The sequence below is a fragment of the Anopheles arabiensis genome, chromosome 2, assembly GCF_016920715.1.
Source record: "Anopheles arabiensis isolate DONGOLA chromosome 2, AaraD3, whole genome shotgun sequence".
Taxonomy (NCBI): domain Eukaryota; kingdom Metazoa; phylum Arthropoda; class Insecta; order Diptera; family Culicidae; genus Anopheles; species Anopheles arabiensis.
In genome coordinates, this window is record NC_053517.1 from 88,118,291 (window position 1) to 88,134,086 (window position 15,796).

At 50.2% G+C, this 15,796-nt stretch overlaps 2 protein-coding genes across 7 annotated transcripts; both read left to right on the top strand.

The window, feature by feature from the left end:
- The first annotated feature begins 926 nt into the window (after window positions 1–926).
- Window positions 927–2,863, top strand: LOC120898648. The gene is made up of 3 exons (XM_040304782.1): window positions 927–1,022; window positions 1,104–1,319; window positions 1,390–2,863. The coding sequence occupies exons 2-3, from the start codon at window positions 1,170–1,172 to the stop codon at window positions 2,305–2,307; spliced, it is 1,068 nt and encodes a 355-aa protein (XP_040160716.1). The 5' UTR covers window positions 927–1,022; window positions 1,104–1,169; the 3' UTR covers window positions 2,308–2,863.
- Window positions 2,864–4,229: 1,366 nt separating this feature from the next.
- LOC120898646 (nuclear factor NF-kappa-B p110 subunit) lies at window positions 4,230–15,678 on the top strand. 6 transcript variants are annotated; one of them, XM_040304777.1, is made up of 10 exons: window positions 4,230–4,336; window positions 5,010–5,214; window positions 10,624–11,100; window positions 11,194–11,829; window positions 11,926–12,030; window positions 12,117–12,821; window positions 12,897–13,164; window positions 14,134–14,599; window positions 14,676–15,278; window positions 15,364–15,678. In XM_040304777.1, the coding sequence occupies exons 2-10, from the start codon at window positions 5,169–5,171 to the stop codon at window positions 15,466–15,468; spliced, it is 3,411 nt and encodes a 1,136-aa protein (XP_040160711.1). In that variant the 5' UTR covers window positions 4,230–4,336; window positions 5,010–5,168; the 3' UTR covers window positions 15,469–15,678. The 6 variants fall into 6 exon arrangements, with proteins under 6 accessions (XP_040160711.1, XP_040160714.1, XP_040160713.1 ...); XM_040304780.1 differs by having other exon boundaries at window positions 4,238–4,280; XM_040304779.1 differs by having other exon boundaries at window positions 4,241–4,291.
- The last annotated feature ends 118 nt before the right edge of the window (window positions 15,679–15,796 follow it).

Genomic DNA, 15,796 nt, shown 5'->3' on the forward strand with positions numbered 1-15,796 from the left:
AAAGATGTCGCTTTCGACCGGTTTTCGTCCTTGCTCGCCTGGTTGTTCAGCTCGGTGAAGCGCTCCAACGGTGTTTTGCACAGCGGACACATCGTTCCACGATCTATACGAAGTGTTTGTGAAAAGAGCCAGGAAGAGAGGAAAAATAGAAATCCACAACAAACAACTAAAGAATGTATGTGTGCCACTGCCTCCGCTACCTACTCGTTTTGGCCATGCACGGCTTGCAAAGCACATGACGGCAGGAGAGATGGTAAAACTTTCGCTCCTTTCTCTTGAACGAATGAAAGCAAATGTTGCAGTGTATCCAGTCGTTGGTGGACATTCTGGTCACGTTGGTGTTGTTACTACCGTTTCGGTAACTAAATAACGACGCACTGTTCCCGGGCAGATGTTTGGTTCGATTGTCCTGCTTCCGTTTGACATGTTTTCCATCCAACAGGGAGCGCAAAGTTGACCTACTGCCATGTAACGTGTTTAGGAACAAAATGCTTTCAAATGTTGTATGTTTTGATAGCTAGCATGAACATAAAAATATGCTTCAGAATTATTGTTTTCAATAGAAATTGTTAATCACAAAAAACGATTCATTCCAACGATTTTCTGCTGCATTACAGATCGCGTTACAAAGCGTTACCCACTTTCTGCCCGATGTGTAACGCACGATTGAGCGGGAAAGAAAGTTTGACAGCTTGTTTTATTTTCAAGCAAAACATCTGTTTTGAAACATTTCACGCCGACCGTTGAAGCGATGGAGTTTAAAATTATATTAAAATTGTAGAAGATGAATTATAACAATCCGTTTTAGTTTAAGTAGTTTCGATAGTAATACAGAACAAATTGTTTGTTTAGAAGTGAGGTCAGTTTGAATGAAATGAAAGAAGCAAACAATCAATAAGCCTAGAAGGCCCGTTCAGCCCAATACGTCATAATGGGACGTCAAAGCATTTGTTTACAAGCGTCATACAACACTTAGCTTTCGACTAGTCTTCACTGCCAGCGCGTATTTTTCGCATTAAAAGGTCAGTATTAGCTGGTTTCCAGTGGAAAGCTGTCTTGTGTACCGTGCCTAATAGCTTCGTGTGCTTTACTTTCCCATAAAGGTGTTGTGGATATTGCCCACAAGACGAAGAGCATTGAGTGCCCGTGCCTCCAACAGCTGTGGTGAGATGCGCGACGGATCAGAGCACCCGTGTCGCGTTTGTCTGGCGGAAGGTGCGCGGAACATTTTCAATACCAACACTATAGACGATGCAATGTGCACCTTCGCTTCTATCAACCACATTCGCCACAAGCTGCAGTACGTGACGCAGCTGCAGGTAAGCGCCAATACACCTCTTCCAGCGTGAAACCTAACGATTACACGGTACCTGTGTGTCCCTTTTGCAGGTAAACGAGGACGATGGGCTACCGTTCTGGATCTGCGAGCTGTGCGTCGTGCAGCTGAATGTGGCCTACCACTTCAAGATGGTTGCTAGCGAATCGGACGGCGTACTGCGACGGCGCCTGAAGGACACGGAATCACCCTCGAACGCCACTCGCGATGCATTCGCGTCGCAGCAAACGCAGTCGATCAATCCAGACCAGCCGGCCATAAAGCAGGAGCTAGCGTCTGACATTAAACTGGGTCCTGTGACAGTGTGCGAAAACGATTACGTTCCCCCACCCGAGGAAGCGAGGAATGAGCTAGTGGTTACACCTAACGAAACGGACAAAATCTCGGGCATGGTTTGCGTACAGAAAAATCTGCTCAATCCAGCCGAGGATGAAGCCTACCTGAAGAACATCTTGGAAAATAAAGTCATCGACATACCGTGGGAAGTAATCAGCGACGGTGGTGCCACTAAAGATCAGCTAACGTTGAGTACGACCACTACGGTCAACCAATCGCACAGTCAGGGTGAAACAGTGAAAAAGCTGGGCCAGAAAAAGCGCAAGAGAATCAGGTTGGAAAATCAGCAATCAGTATCGTCGTCGAAGAAAGTGAAACGCACACCAAAGGAAGGGACAATGAAAGGGCAGCGAACTCCCGGTACCGGCGCCGAAGCTAGTTCTCAGCCGGTGGACGACAAGCACGGCGCCACACCAAAGGAAAACGCGAAACTTCCGTCAAAGGATGCGCTGCGCCAGCGGCGGCTGCAAAAGGTGCTAGAAAGTTTGCGCATCGACATGGTGGACGACAAGCTGGTGAACCGGTACGGCTTGATGCAGAACATGCCGCAGGTTATGCCGCCGCTTGCCCTGCCAAGCAATCCCATGAAGCGGCGAAACTCCATCTGCGTATCGTCCTTTAGCCAGTGGTTGTAGCGTGAGCATATTCTTAGCACGAGTACCAACTAGGTTTTAAGAGCTTTGTTTTGAAGACGCGTCAAGTGTTTTTCGTTGAGTTTAGTAAGATAGAACTACCTGTTAATGTATGCAGATACGACATGCATTCCTATACCAATTGGATGAACTTGTTCGGACGGAACAAGTACACTTAGTCTTAGACCATTCGAAAAGGTACATTCAGTACGTAGCTGTTTGCACCCGGTTCATATATGTTATCGATCGTCTTTTTTAAAACATTCTTAGATTATCGCTTTCGGTTAAGCAAATGGTAGGATTTCGAAAGCGTCGCAGATAGCCCTGCAATCGATTAGAAATCTCCACAAACTGATCTGCACATTTAGTTACATTTTTTGCCGTTCCCTTGACAGCAGACTTTTGGGAGCAGAGCAATGTAGTAGCCATGACGTAGGGCTGGAGATGAACATTTTTACAGCACGGACAAAGGGACACCACGAACAGTGTGTCGAACTGCCGAAATAAAAGGCTAGCAAATCGCAATGAAGATTACACGAAGACTGGAAGAAAACCTAAACGATTGCCTGGTTAGTGTTTATGTGAAAGAAACTATAAACGGGAGGAAGCTCGCGAAAGAATAGATAGCGATAGATTGTATAGCACGCCTAGTGATAAGCCAAGCCGCACTTACTTTCACCTGGTGCACTACTCCACCGCAGGAATGTCCGGTGTTTGGCAGCACCCAGGGTTGTAAAAGCCGCCTATTATCTGTGCTATCGATATGGTACGGACTTTGGCACTGTGCGTGGCAGATAAGCGGAAGGTGTTGCCTTCGGATACCAGATGCTCTTTGTGAGTAGTACTTTTGCTGCTCCCGGAACCCCAACACATTCGCTACTCGCAGCAGCGCAGTGCGTTGCTGCAATGTGCAAACGCTTAAACATCCTCACACGTGAGCGGGGGCCCATTCGTAAGACGCGGTTATGATTTTAATTATTCACCGTGTACTGTTTATTGGTAGTTACAGCTTACACACGCGTATATGCAGTGATGTGCTTTAATATGCAGAATCAAAAATACGGAATCACATAACTTCATAACACACGTGTTTGCAGTGTGAGAAGTCGACAGGGGGGTTTTTTTTTTTTGGTATACAGGCTCCCGGGGGGGCTTTTCCGAAACAAAAAAAAACGCGCACACCCCCTTCCTTTCGATGCAGTTTGCGATTCTCAATCGGATTGGAATGCATTCAATTTGTGAGTCGAACGTTTTGAGCAAAACGTTACAGATATGACGCATGCATGCACGACGATCCAAAAACGGTTTCGAGGTGCGTGCCGTCGTTTGGCAGCTGATTAGAATAGCGGAAGAAATGACGGAACGGACGCTGAAACATACACAAACACACACACGCACAACAACCTGTTGCTTCACCCGCGAATACCCCGAAAACAACCGATCGTTCCGTGCGGGGAATCACACACGCTGAACATCGCCGCCGCCCGCTGTTAGGAGGGGGGAGGGTTCCTACGAACGTGATATCTTGGACCGCGGTTAGTGGAGGGAGTTGAAGTGTGCTGGAGGATGGGCCGCATGGAAGTGTACCCCCACCGACGCAACGGGTAGTGGTGCTGTGCCTTGTATGTGTGTGTGTATGATTGTGGTCCGTCGCTTTGTTTCCAGTGTTGCGTTGGTAACGAAGTTGCTAGGGTTGCACAAAAAAGCCAACTCTTTTTTTAAGTGTTCAGCTTTTCTTTTGCCAACCCCATTTCGGGTTGGGAGCGGGACAGGATAGAAGGGATGCTAAAGGGTCGAGAATGCACTGGGCAGCGATTGGTGGTGATGGTGACGGGTAGTGTTCGTGGTTTATCGCGCTCCACACACACACACATCCAGAGCCATTGAGTGCGCTCTCGCGCGCGCGCCTGTTGTCTCTCAGCTTCACCAACCAGTGTACTAATGTGAGCCTTCCGGAGCGGATGCGCCGCACGGTGGTACGGTAAAGGTGCTATTGCGTTTCTCCAGAACCGCGTCAGCTGTCGTCAGCAAGGTGCAAGAACACGATAACACCCCAAACCCCATTCCCAGCCCCACAAGTGATTGTGTCGTGTCTTGTCGTGTATCGGCATTTTGTTAGCAAACAGCAGCAGAGGCCGCCGTAGAGTGATTGTGATCATTTGCCGCCGAACGCAACCCGTCCAAAAGTGCAGTTAAAAGAGGGCCCCATAGTGTGTGTGTTTCATGTTTGTTGTTTGACGGTGTTTGTTTTGTGCGTGTATTTCTCCGGTGATACACGGTGCACAATCTCACTCTTTCTATCGATACGGTGCACGGTTTTTAGAAAAGCTGGGCCAACTGAGATTGTACCGGCAGTGGTTGCCTTCTTGCAAGACAGGAAAGCAAAACGGACCTCCGTTTTTTCCCTGCCTGCGGCAAAACCGCACTGACCTTGAAAGTGACGTCGAAGCAGAAGGGCGAAGCAGTTACAGGTCCGGATGCAGTTACGTTTGTTTTGTTTTTCCACTTCCCACCTGAGGGGTGGCAACCTGTTGCCGACCGTGTGTTGCAGTCTTGCGCGCGCGCGTGTGTGTGTGTGTGTTTGAGTTCCAATGAAAAAACTAATGCGCTTTAAGGAAGATAACAAACGCATTTGTGGGTTCAATATATCTTATCTAAAGTACGCGAGTTGTACACTGTTAGTGCATTGCCCGTTCTAATTCTAGGTATTCTCTGAGCCCCTTCGAACAGAACTGCATACAAACCTATACTAAACCCAGTGTTTGTGCTAGTGTGTGTGTTTGTGTTACGGATTTGTTGTCATTATTGTGTGGTGTGTATGTAGTGTAAATCGCTTGCAAACCAGTGCGCGAAAGCAGAGCATCATGTCGACGCTGCTGAATTTGGACAGCTATCGGCATGAGCTGTACGGTAAGTGATGTGTTTAAGTAATCACAGTGGTAGTGTAGTAGTACTAGTACTAGGAGGAAGAGCCCAGCAAACTGTAGCAGCAGTTGCGTGCCGGTCTCAGTCGGCATTGGAAATCGGTCGGCCGCTCCATTCGCTCCCAAACGGTTGTGCTTTTGTGAGTGTGTGTGTGTGTGTTTGAAGCCGGGTACGTGATTGGAAGGGAGTTTTGCAAATGAAAGCCCATCAATGGCGCAGCCCCCACACTTGATGGCCACTGCGCATTGCTCTTTGTTCTTGTGCCGGGAGCGTTTGTTTTGCACACATCCCAAAACACATCAAACGTGTGATGAATCAACAGTGTGTCATGCGCGAGATCGCCCAACCAGCGTGACGTGTCAGCGATGTCAACTGCGACCACGGCTCGAGCACGATCGGCGCGTTATAAACTTTGCTTCCTCCTCATTTTATGATCGCTCACGATGCACTCTCCGCATACGAAAAGCAGCAGCGCGTTCTCGTTCTCTCGGCTTGGAGTTTGGGTTAATGGGGGAGGGGGCACATTCTCATTATGTATGCGACACGCGCGTATCAAAAGCACGTCCACCAGCCGTTTGCTTTGTATTTTTGCGTGTCTCTGTTACTCTTTGCGCGCGCGTGTGTGTGTGTGTGTGCGTCCAATCGGTGACGGAGCGGGGAATAAACCGGTACGCGCGTTCGATCAGTGGGAAAGCCCCAACGCGTGCGAGTGGTGATGATCAGGGGGGAGGGGGGACGGCATCTGCACGGCGCCGGGTCACAGCTCCATGCTGCTCCGCGATCCGCGGGATCTTGTTTTGGTATTGCTGGGGAATTCCCAACTGTTTTTAACCCTTCGCGCCCAGCCTCTCAGCGATCCCCCCCCCCCCCTCTCTCGGGTGAACGAGTTAGAGCAATCGCTTCGATGACTCCGACGAACGACGATGATGATTCGTCAGCAATGTGAAGCATATGGCATAGTGGGTTGGTTGGAGCAGATAAGATTGGTCACAATTGAGGAGGATTACTTGGAGGAATTTCAATTTACTGGGTATTATTAGCTGCAAGATCCCTGGATCGTTCGTCTGGATCTTTAACTTTTATGTTGGGACTCTGGCTGATAGTTAAAATGACCGTTCTCTTGGTACAGTCGTCAACTCGTACGACTTAACAGCATGTCCGTCATGGACTCAAACCCCCGATGGACCATGCCTCCCCCAGACGCAGAACTGACTATCCTGCTGCGGTCAGTACGAGCATCAGTAATCAGTAAGTCACAGAGCAATCAGTAAGTCACTAAAAGCCAAAGCCCACTAGTAGTACAGGCCGGCCTTGACGAACAACGGTTGTTGTGCTAAAAAAAGCCAATCACAATTTTGCTTTTAAGTTAGACACGAATGGAGATCTTTTAAGGTCCTTTTGGTGTTGCTAAGAGTGTACGTAGTCTGCTCGGTGTCCAGGCAAAAATGAAGATGACTTCCCAACCCCCAAAACTTCAAGTCGTCCCAAACACTGTGTTTGCATAGGTTAGGAAAGATGCCTAACAAGCACACCGACGATCTTATATAACAGAGAATTGCTCTCTATAAGCAGTTTATTAGGAATAATTTATTTCCCAGACATTGAATCATACGTCCTTTGATAATGAGTCTTGGTTAGAGAGTATAGAAGATTCACTTGGTTAGTCACGGCATTAGAAATAATACTGGACGTTCAAATGATCGCTCATTTTCGGCAAATATTGTATGTACACAGTCAATTTTTTTTGTACTCTACTGGAAGAATAACTTGCTACCGGCGATGCTCCATAATATCGGAAGATTCTTCTTTTAAATGTTTATGATGGTTGTACATTTGTATCTTTACAGCAAGACTCTCCAGGTCTTTAAGATCTTGCTTGAGTAGCACCAGTTTACTTTATTTCGCAACTGTACAAAGACCCGATCAATTTGAACCTCTTATAAATTTCACACGAATCTTGCCTTACCTGAATTCTGGAGTTTATAAGCTTCCCTACCGGGAAGATTTGATAGTAGCTAATGCATCCTCTTGAACGTTTCCTGTTTATTAAGCCGGCTGATGATACGTGATTCGTCTGTGTTTGACGTCAAAGGGTAACTCACGTGCCTTCCTGGGTTAAGAAGGCCCTCTTTTCTTCTTCTCGTGTGTGTACAGCCCTTATCCAGAAAGGAATCGATCTACGATCTTTGTGGGAATGGACACTTCTACCACCCGGTCAATCCTTATGCTATAGAGCATGAACTCAGCAATCATAAAACAAAACTGTCCCCTTACTTAAATCGCCAACATCCATAGTGACAATTTCCTATCGATTGGGGTGGGTTTTACGCACGCTTACCGGTTTGGCCGCTGTTTGCAGAATGGTCACAAATCGGTGACGATCGTAAACCCGCGAACAAGGTGAAGAAGCAGTATAAAAGCGAGAATGTCGTCATCGTTTCTGCTGCTGAGTGGTTGTTAATTTATACCCCCCCCCCTCCTCGTCCTGATCCGAAGACACTGCGCACTCCTTTGACGTTAAGTCGAAGATGCGGCACAGTGTGTGTTGTTGTTGTGGCTTGGCCATCGTACGAAGCGGTTGTGGCGATCTGTACACCATTCGTTTACCCCGGTCCCCTTTTGTTTCGGTGCAGTTTTGGAGCCGGCATTTTAGGCGCGAAAGGTAATTTTGTGAGATGAGTATGACGTTTTGTGATTACGAAGTTGCATTACGATTGGTTACAAATGAGCACAGTGCTGCGAGCAGGAGAAGAGCTAACCAAAAGTTTTCATAACATCAAAGTGTTTAATGTTATCACTTGCTTATCGCCACTGCATAGTCTTTTACTTTTTGTTCGGTAGGTGTGAGCATTATTGTTTGTTTTGGCTTTTGTTGTTATTGTTGGGAGTATTCGCGCAAACCACGTGCTCAGCAGAATCGACGGTGGGGAAAATCCGGCCCCAGTTGACTCACGCGCGGTGAATTTAATGAAGGTGCTAATAGGAAATGATTGAAGCATTATTAATTTGCCATTCCATTGCACTTGGTTGCTAGTTGTGGAAACTTTAAAGATTAATTCAGCTGCAAAAAAAACTGGTTTGAAAGGGACCGGGAAAGATAAGATGAACGGTTTTCTCACGTGTTATGTGATGTAAGTTTTTTGAATTATTTCATAGCATTTAATTAAAGAAAAAATAATTCCGATTTAGGTTTTTTTCATTCATTTAATTTATATATTTTTCAGCAGTTGTTAATGTTTTACAGTATATTCCATTTTAGTAAATAAACCGAAAAATAATACAAGATTTTTTTACTGCAGCGATCAAAACATTCCATTCATCAGCATAAACAGTATAGAGACAGAACAAGTTATGGTTCCAACCAGCCCCAAGTCCTTGCTTGCGTCACTGGCCAGATTTTTGGAGAAAGAAAGTATCGGCGAATGACGCCAGATTGAGTTTTATTCCGTTTCGGTGGCATCCAGCTCCAGCAGCAATCACACGACGCTGCCCGATCTGCGTCATTCCGATGAAACCTATGGAAAATAACAACACCCACCCACTGTGCCCGGTGTTTCTGGTGGTCCCACCGGTATACGAAACATTTTGGTTAAATTTGAAACCCCCAAACCGCCGGTGTGTTGATTGAGAATGAGAGATAGAGGACGAACCAATAATTCACCAAAACAAAGCAACTGCGCCTGAAAGTGCTAATTTAATGCTGGCGCGAACGATTACACTGGGTGAAGGTCGCACAAGGCTATCGGCAGGTCTTCAACTCGTTTTACACTGATAAAGTCCGGCAGGTTCGCCGCGTAACTGCTCGCCCATCAAGTGCACAGTATTGTGGATGCATAAGAGGACTGGTGATGCTGCGTACGCCGTTCCGTGTTCGACGCACTTTTCTTCCCTTGATCATCGCGTGATCAATGTCGACGCTGGCAGGATCCGTTCCAATGACGTTAATTCCGAACGGGCGCTCGATTTGGGTCCTCACGTTTGGATATTGGGGCGCGTTTCGATCATTAGCGGCAACCCGTTCCGTTCTTGACGTCATACGCGGCAGGATTAAGTAGCTTGTGTTCGTTTGCCCCCAAAAGTACCATGTTTGGATGAGTTGGAGTTAAACTTAAGTTAGGCATCTTAGGCGTCTATCGCTTCGAAAGCTTTCGCGGGATGACACCGTGACTCATCGCGGGGCACAGCTGTGGTACAGTACCGTTCCTAAACTTAGAACGTCCTCTAGACGGCTGTATGCTATTTTACTGTATTTACTTTCTCCGTGTGAGCTATTTTGAGGCTCCTTCCAGACTTTATTTGTGGAATCCCGGTTACGTCACAAAAACAGGGGGGGTTTGCTAAAATTGAAGCATTGGGCGCAGCAGGACCACTCACAGTGACGTCCAGTGTAATCCGCGGGCTTGTACACGCGGCCCTGATGACGTTCATGTGGAGCACAAAAATAGCATTAAAAACCATGCCCAAACAACGGGGGCACGTACTGTACGAATGTCGGGAAGGGTGAATGTTATCGCGACTATTATTGACTTACATACTTGTTCGCGCAAGCGGGCACCCCGATATCAGTTCAGGCATGGGCATGAATGAATTGGAAGTGAGATCCGGCTGGGTAGAGGTAAAGAAGAAGGGGAGAATAAGGGGGGGGGGGAGCCTTATCAGTAAGATATCAGGTCGCAAATCGATTGCGGGTCCCTTATCTGTTTCCTCTTCTGTTGACGAGAAGCCGCACTGTTTGTTGAAGGGATCAGAAGCTACGGCCAGTTATTGTTGGGCTCGGTTTGAGAACTCTGCTGTCTCTCCCTCTCTCTCTGTCTCTCGGGATTCATTCAATATATCCCTACTAGCCCTTCCCGTTCTCCTCACTGCTACGACCCGTCCCGCACGAGCGAACGAGCAGCTCCAGCGCTTGATCGCGTGCGGCCCCCGCGAGAGCTGCGAGTCTCTCAGAGTCGCGCGCCGGCGATCATTCAGTTGCGTGTCGGCACCGATACGGTTAGGATGCAGCAGCAGCAGCAACACTAGCACTAGCACGTTGAGCGAGCAGTATTATGTCCCTAGAGCACTGGTCTGTCGCGCTGGATGTACTGCTGCAACAGCTTCAACAGCAGCCGCCACACCATTTGCTGGACATCGCTCCCCCCTACCATTTGCAAACAGGTACAGCGGTACGGGCCTTCTTTGCGAGCCTGGAGGGGAGGGTAGCTCGTGGGTTTTGCCAAGCTGCAAGTAAGAGTGGAGGTGGGCCCACAGAGGTGTGCTGGTTGCGCTTCCCAAACCGCGTGCGACAAAAGCCGGATCGTGATTCACTGGGTTTCCGGTGCACGATGGCCTTCTTTTTTGTTTTTTTGAAAACCAACCGTTTCCAATTTTCCCGCCTATTTCTTCTTTTTCCAGAGCAACAACAGCTGCTGGGCACGTCCCCGATCCAGTACACCGTCCTGTCGATGGACACACCGTCGCCGTCGTCGTCGGCAGCAGCAGCAGCAGTGGTCAGTGTTGGAGAGTTTACGCTCGGCCCGGGTCGCACCTATGCCAGTGCGCTTTCGCCATCGTCATCGTCCGCATCGCCATCGTCACCGTCGTCGGTCGCATCGCCCAACAGCCGGGCCAGCAACATGTCCCCGGAGTCCAGTGCCAGCGATCAGAGTGCTGCCTATACGCTGCAAAACCTGAACCTTTCCAGTAGCGCCGGCACGATGAACTACCCTGGCATGGGTTATCAGCAGCAGCAGCAGCAGCAACATCAACAACAACATCAACATCAACAACTTCAACAGCAGCAGCATCACTATTACACACCGCAGCTGCTGAATCTCGACCAGGAGCATCTGCAAACGCAAACCTTCACGTACGTCACATCGTCGAACGAAGGTAAGACGCTGTGACGGTGTCACAAACCAAACGTGCCTCCCCGATCATCTGGTGGTCACTCTGTGGTGTGTGTGTGCTCTGTCCCCATTTCAGCGTTTGCCGCACCGGAACCGAACTACAGCGAGCCGCATCTGGTGATCCTGGAGCAGCCGGTGGACAAGTTTCGCTTCCGCTACCAGTCGGAGATGCACGGGACGCACGGTTCGCTGATGGGCAGCCGCACGGAGAAGTCGAAGAAAACGTTCCCGACCGTTGAGCTGCGTGGGTACGGTGGGGAGGCGAAGGTGCGCTGCTCCCTCTATCAGGTGGATCCGCAACGGCGCGCCCCCCATTCGCACCATCTGGTGATCAAGTCCGGCGAGCTGGATCTGATCGATCCGCACGATCTGGATGTGGGTGGCGCGGCGGGAGCGGCTGAACCGTCGGAGGGTGTTGGCGGGGACGGCAAGTATGTGGCCACCTTTCAGGGTATGGGCATCATACACACGGCGAAGAAGTTCATCGCCGAGGAGCTGTACAAGAAGCTGCGCAAGCATCGGCTGTGCGAGCTGAACCGGGAGCCGACCGAGCGCGAGGAGCAGCAGATGCAGAAGGAGGCAGCCGTAATGGCGCGCACGATGAACCTTAATCAGGTGTGCCTGTGCTTCCGGGCGTACCGGGTGGAGCCGGGTACGGGCCGCTGGGTCCCGATCTGTGAGCCGGTCTACTCGAACCCAATCAACAATATGAGTAAGTGTTTAAGGGTTTTCTGAGTTACGGAGTTACGGGAAGGTGTGTGTTGATGGCGACACGATCGTGTGCTCTCTCTCTCTCTCTCTCTTCCAGAAAGTGCACTCACGGGCGAGCTGAAGATCTGCCGGCTCAGCACCACCGTCAGCGGGGTGGACGGTGGCGAGGAGGTGTTTATGTTTGTCGAAAAGGTGTGCAAAAGTAAGTGAACGCTTGTGTTGTGTAGCATTGTGTTCTCAAACTTTCGGAAGAAGTGAACGTTAAATTCCCCCATACTTCTGCAACAGATAACATCAAGATTCGGTTCTACGAGCTGGACGAGTACGACCAGGAGGTGTGGCAGGAGATGGCCATCTTTTCCGAGGCGGACGTCCATCACCAGTATGCGATCGCGTTCAAGACGCCACCGTACCGGCACAAGGACATTACCGAGCCGGTCGAGGTGCTGATGCAGCTGTTCCGGCCGCGCGACCGGTGCCAGAGCGAGCCGGTACTGTTCAAGTACAAACCGCGGCCCGGCATGATGGTAGTGCCGGGGGCTGGTGCTGCTAGTGGTGCGTCGCGCAAGCGGCTCCGCATCAGCTCGGGCAATGTGTCGTCCGAAATTCCCACCGTCATCCAGAACGACCCGAACGGGCCTGTTGGACCCGCTGGAGTAGGTGGTGGTGGAGGTGGAGGAGGAGGTGGTGGCGGTGGTGGTGGTGCTATCGGTTCAGGATCAACTACACGACTACCGCCCCTGCATCAACCATTTCCAATGCTGGCCAATCATGCTGGCGGCGGTGCCATTCCGGAAGGTCAAGAACCCACGTCGACCACATCGCTTACGACGTCAGCCCATCATACAGACCTTATGAGCGGGATCGGTTCCACCACCACCATCTCCAAGGAGCTAACGAAGGCCAGCATCATCCAGGAGATACTGAACATTCCGACGACGATCGCGTCGGACGTAGCGTTCGACTCGAGCGACTTTCCCTGCAACTCGGAAGGTACGGCACTACTATTCTTACTCCCTGTGATTCTCTTGTAAACAAACGATTGTTTTACCTGCTTTTGTGCGACAGAATTCAACAAACTCATCCAAGAGATCGGCAATCAGCAGGATCTGGTCAAGCTGGAGACGGACGCAGAAACGGCTGGCGGCGGCGCCACCGATACGGAAAGTGTGCTGGGACGGGCGATTGCCGATCTGGTCGCGTCCGGGGACGATTCGCGGCAGGGCGAAATGTTGCGCAAGCTGCTCGCCCTGATCAAACTGTTCGCCGGGGACGTGAATCGCTCGCGGCAGCTGCTGGCCTCCCACTGGACCGCTGCCAATCAGCAGCAGCTCAAGTAAGTTGGTTGCAAAGAAAGTACATCATTTCCGCCAGACGCTTCATCATGTTTGCACTCCATATTCGATTGTTCGCCCGATCGGTTGATTGATTTTGAGGCCTAATATGGGGCATTTCCTCTCTCTTACTCTATCTTTCTTCCCACCTCTCTATCCCTCGATGTACTTATGTGTGTGCGATGTCGGTGTGTCTGTGTGGTTTAGGTTCGAACCCCAGCAATGGAGTAGTCATTACGAGGAGCACCGATGGTGACCGATGCTGTCCTGTTTTTGTCACTGTTTTTTTTAACACTTGCAGAGTTTATAAATGTAAATAAATTATTTGTTTCAAATGGTTCTTGGTGTGCCGTGTCTGTGTCCCTGTAATCGCTTTTTGGTGGATTCTGCCTGAGAAATCTGTACTCCCCCAAACTCTTTTGGGTATTGGTTGTGGGTGATTCTAATGTTGCCAGAACTTCTGCAGAGAAGAGCACGTTGGGTTTTTTCTTCTTGAAGCATTCCGAACGCTTTCCGATATATTCGGGATTTCCGCATTATCTTCATTTAGGCTTTGGCCGGGGATAGGAGGGAAAACCGGAAATTCTGGATTCCCTGGAACTGTCTGGTGTCCCACGAGGGGAAACAAATTTCAAGCCTCCGAAACTGGAACGCTTGCCGCTGCTGTCAGCAGCAAGGGTGCAGCAATAATGATATGCTGTTTAATTATTGACGATGAGATTTATGCCTTCGGTTGGATGCGGCTTGTAAGATTATCTCTCCCCTTCCCCTTCCCATTACGCCCCCTCGTCTTGTGAACAAGATTAAACATCGTGCAGTAGTCGTTAGATAATTCCTGTTTTACTTTGTCGTACTTCGTTTTGTCCTCCCCTCGGTCACCCCCTTGTTGATGTAACTAGACTACAATACAGCAACGATTAAAGCTGGGATTTGTTTGATTTACACTGGTGTGTGTTTTCTTTTTTTTGCAGTTGCCTGCACGCTGCAATCCGACGCAACGATACGACGATCGCCTGCAAGCTGATCGAGCTGCTGCACGAGTACCAGCTGGCGGAGGAGCTGCTCGATCTGCCGAACGATCGCAACGAAACCGGCCTCCATCTGGCCGTGTCGTGCAACAGCGAGCCGATCGTGAAGGCGCTGCTGGGGGCCGGCGCGAAGCTGCACTTCTGCGACTACCGCGGCAACACGCCCCTGCACCGGGCGGTCGTCGAGAATGTGCCCGATATGGTGCGGCTGCTGCTGCTGCAGCGGCGGCCCGGCCAGCCGGGAGGTTTGCGGCTCGACTGCACCAACGACGATGGGTTGACCGCGTTACAGGCGGCCGTGTATGCTCGAAATTTGAAAATCACGCGCATCCTGCTGGAGGCGGGTGCATCGGTGCGCGAGAAGGACCTCAAGCACGGCAACAACATCCTTCACATTGCGGTCGATAATGTACGGATTTTTGGTTTTGGTGGAAACGATGACGCTTTAATTGGGTTTTTGCTTTCTCTCTTCTGTTTTTTTGCAGGATGCGCTCGATATCGTGCACTACATACTGGAGGAGGTGAAGGAGGAGCTCGGTCGGGAGCGGAACAATGCCGGCTACACGCCGCTGCAGCTGGCCGACGCGAAGAGCCACACCGGGCAGGGCAACAACAAGCTGATCGTGCGGGAACTGTTGCGCCATTACCCGGATGGGTTGCAGAAGGAGGTAAAGAAGGAGGTTGATGCCACAGAAGACGACGAGGAGGAAGAGGAGGAGGAAGAGGAGGAGGAAGACGAGGATGAGGAAGGGGAGGAGCACGGGCAGAGGGAAGCATCGGCACCGTCAAGCAACGTGCTCGATTCGATGGATCTGATCAACGGTGAGCGGGCAACCATTGCGCGACTGCTGGAGGAGCATGAGCCGGAAGTGGAACCGCAGCGCAAAACCACCAAGCGGTCGGACAGTGGCCCGGATCGAACCGAACCCGATACGCTATTCGACGAGCAGTGCCTGGAGGAGCTGTGCCGGCTGCTGGACGCAGGCAATGGCTGGCGCGAGCTCGGTTCGCTGCTTGACTTTCACTCATTTTTTACCGTGTGGGAGCAGGCGCCCAGCCCGGCACGGATGTTGCTCGGGTATTTCGAGGTGAGTGGAGTGCTGGATGCCGCCCACAACGGTTGCAAACTTTAACTAACGCTTCGTGTGTGTGTGTGCGGTTACAAAATTGCAGATGCAGCAGCTCCACCTGGACCGGCTGATCGATATGCTGCGCGTGCTGGAACTGCGCGACCCCATCCGCAGCATCGACGAGATGATCTGCCGGCGGATGAAGTGATACACATTGCGCGGTGAATGTTGTTGTTGTGATTTGCTTCCTTCGGTTGGTTTGGAAGCATCGGTAGGACAGCCTGTGGCGGAATTTTTTTGTAGCCTTGTAAGCAACACCCAAACACACTATTTTACGCTCTTACTGTACCTTTTTTTGCTACATTTAACGTACAACTACATCCCAGATACATCCCAGATATACACTCTTGGAAAAAAACGCGACTCGACCTGTTCAATCCAAAGGTGGTGGTGGTGGTGATATCACGCGTTGCTCCCGCCAGCATTACTGCAAACGTGACTGGGAAGAATTGCATTGCGGTGTGCTTAGCGGACAG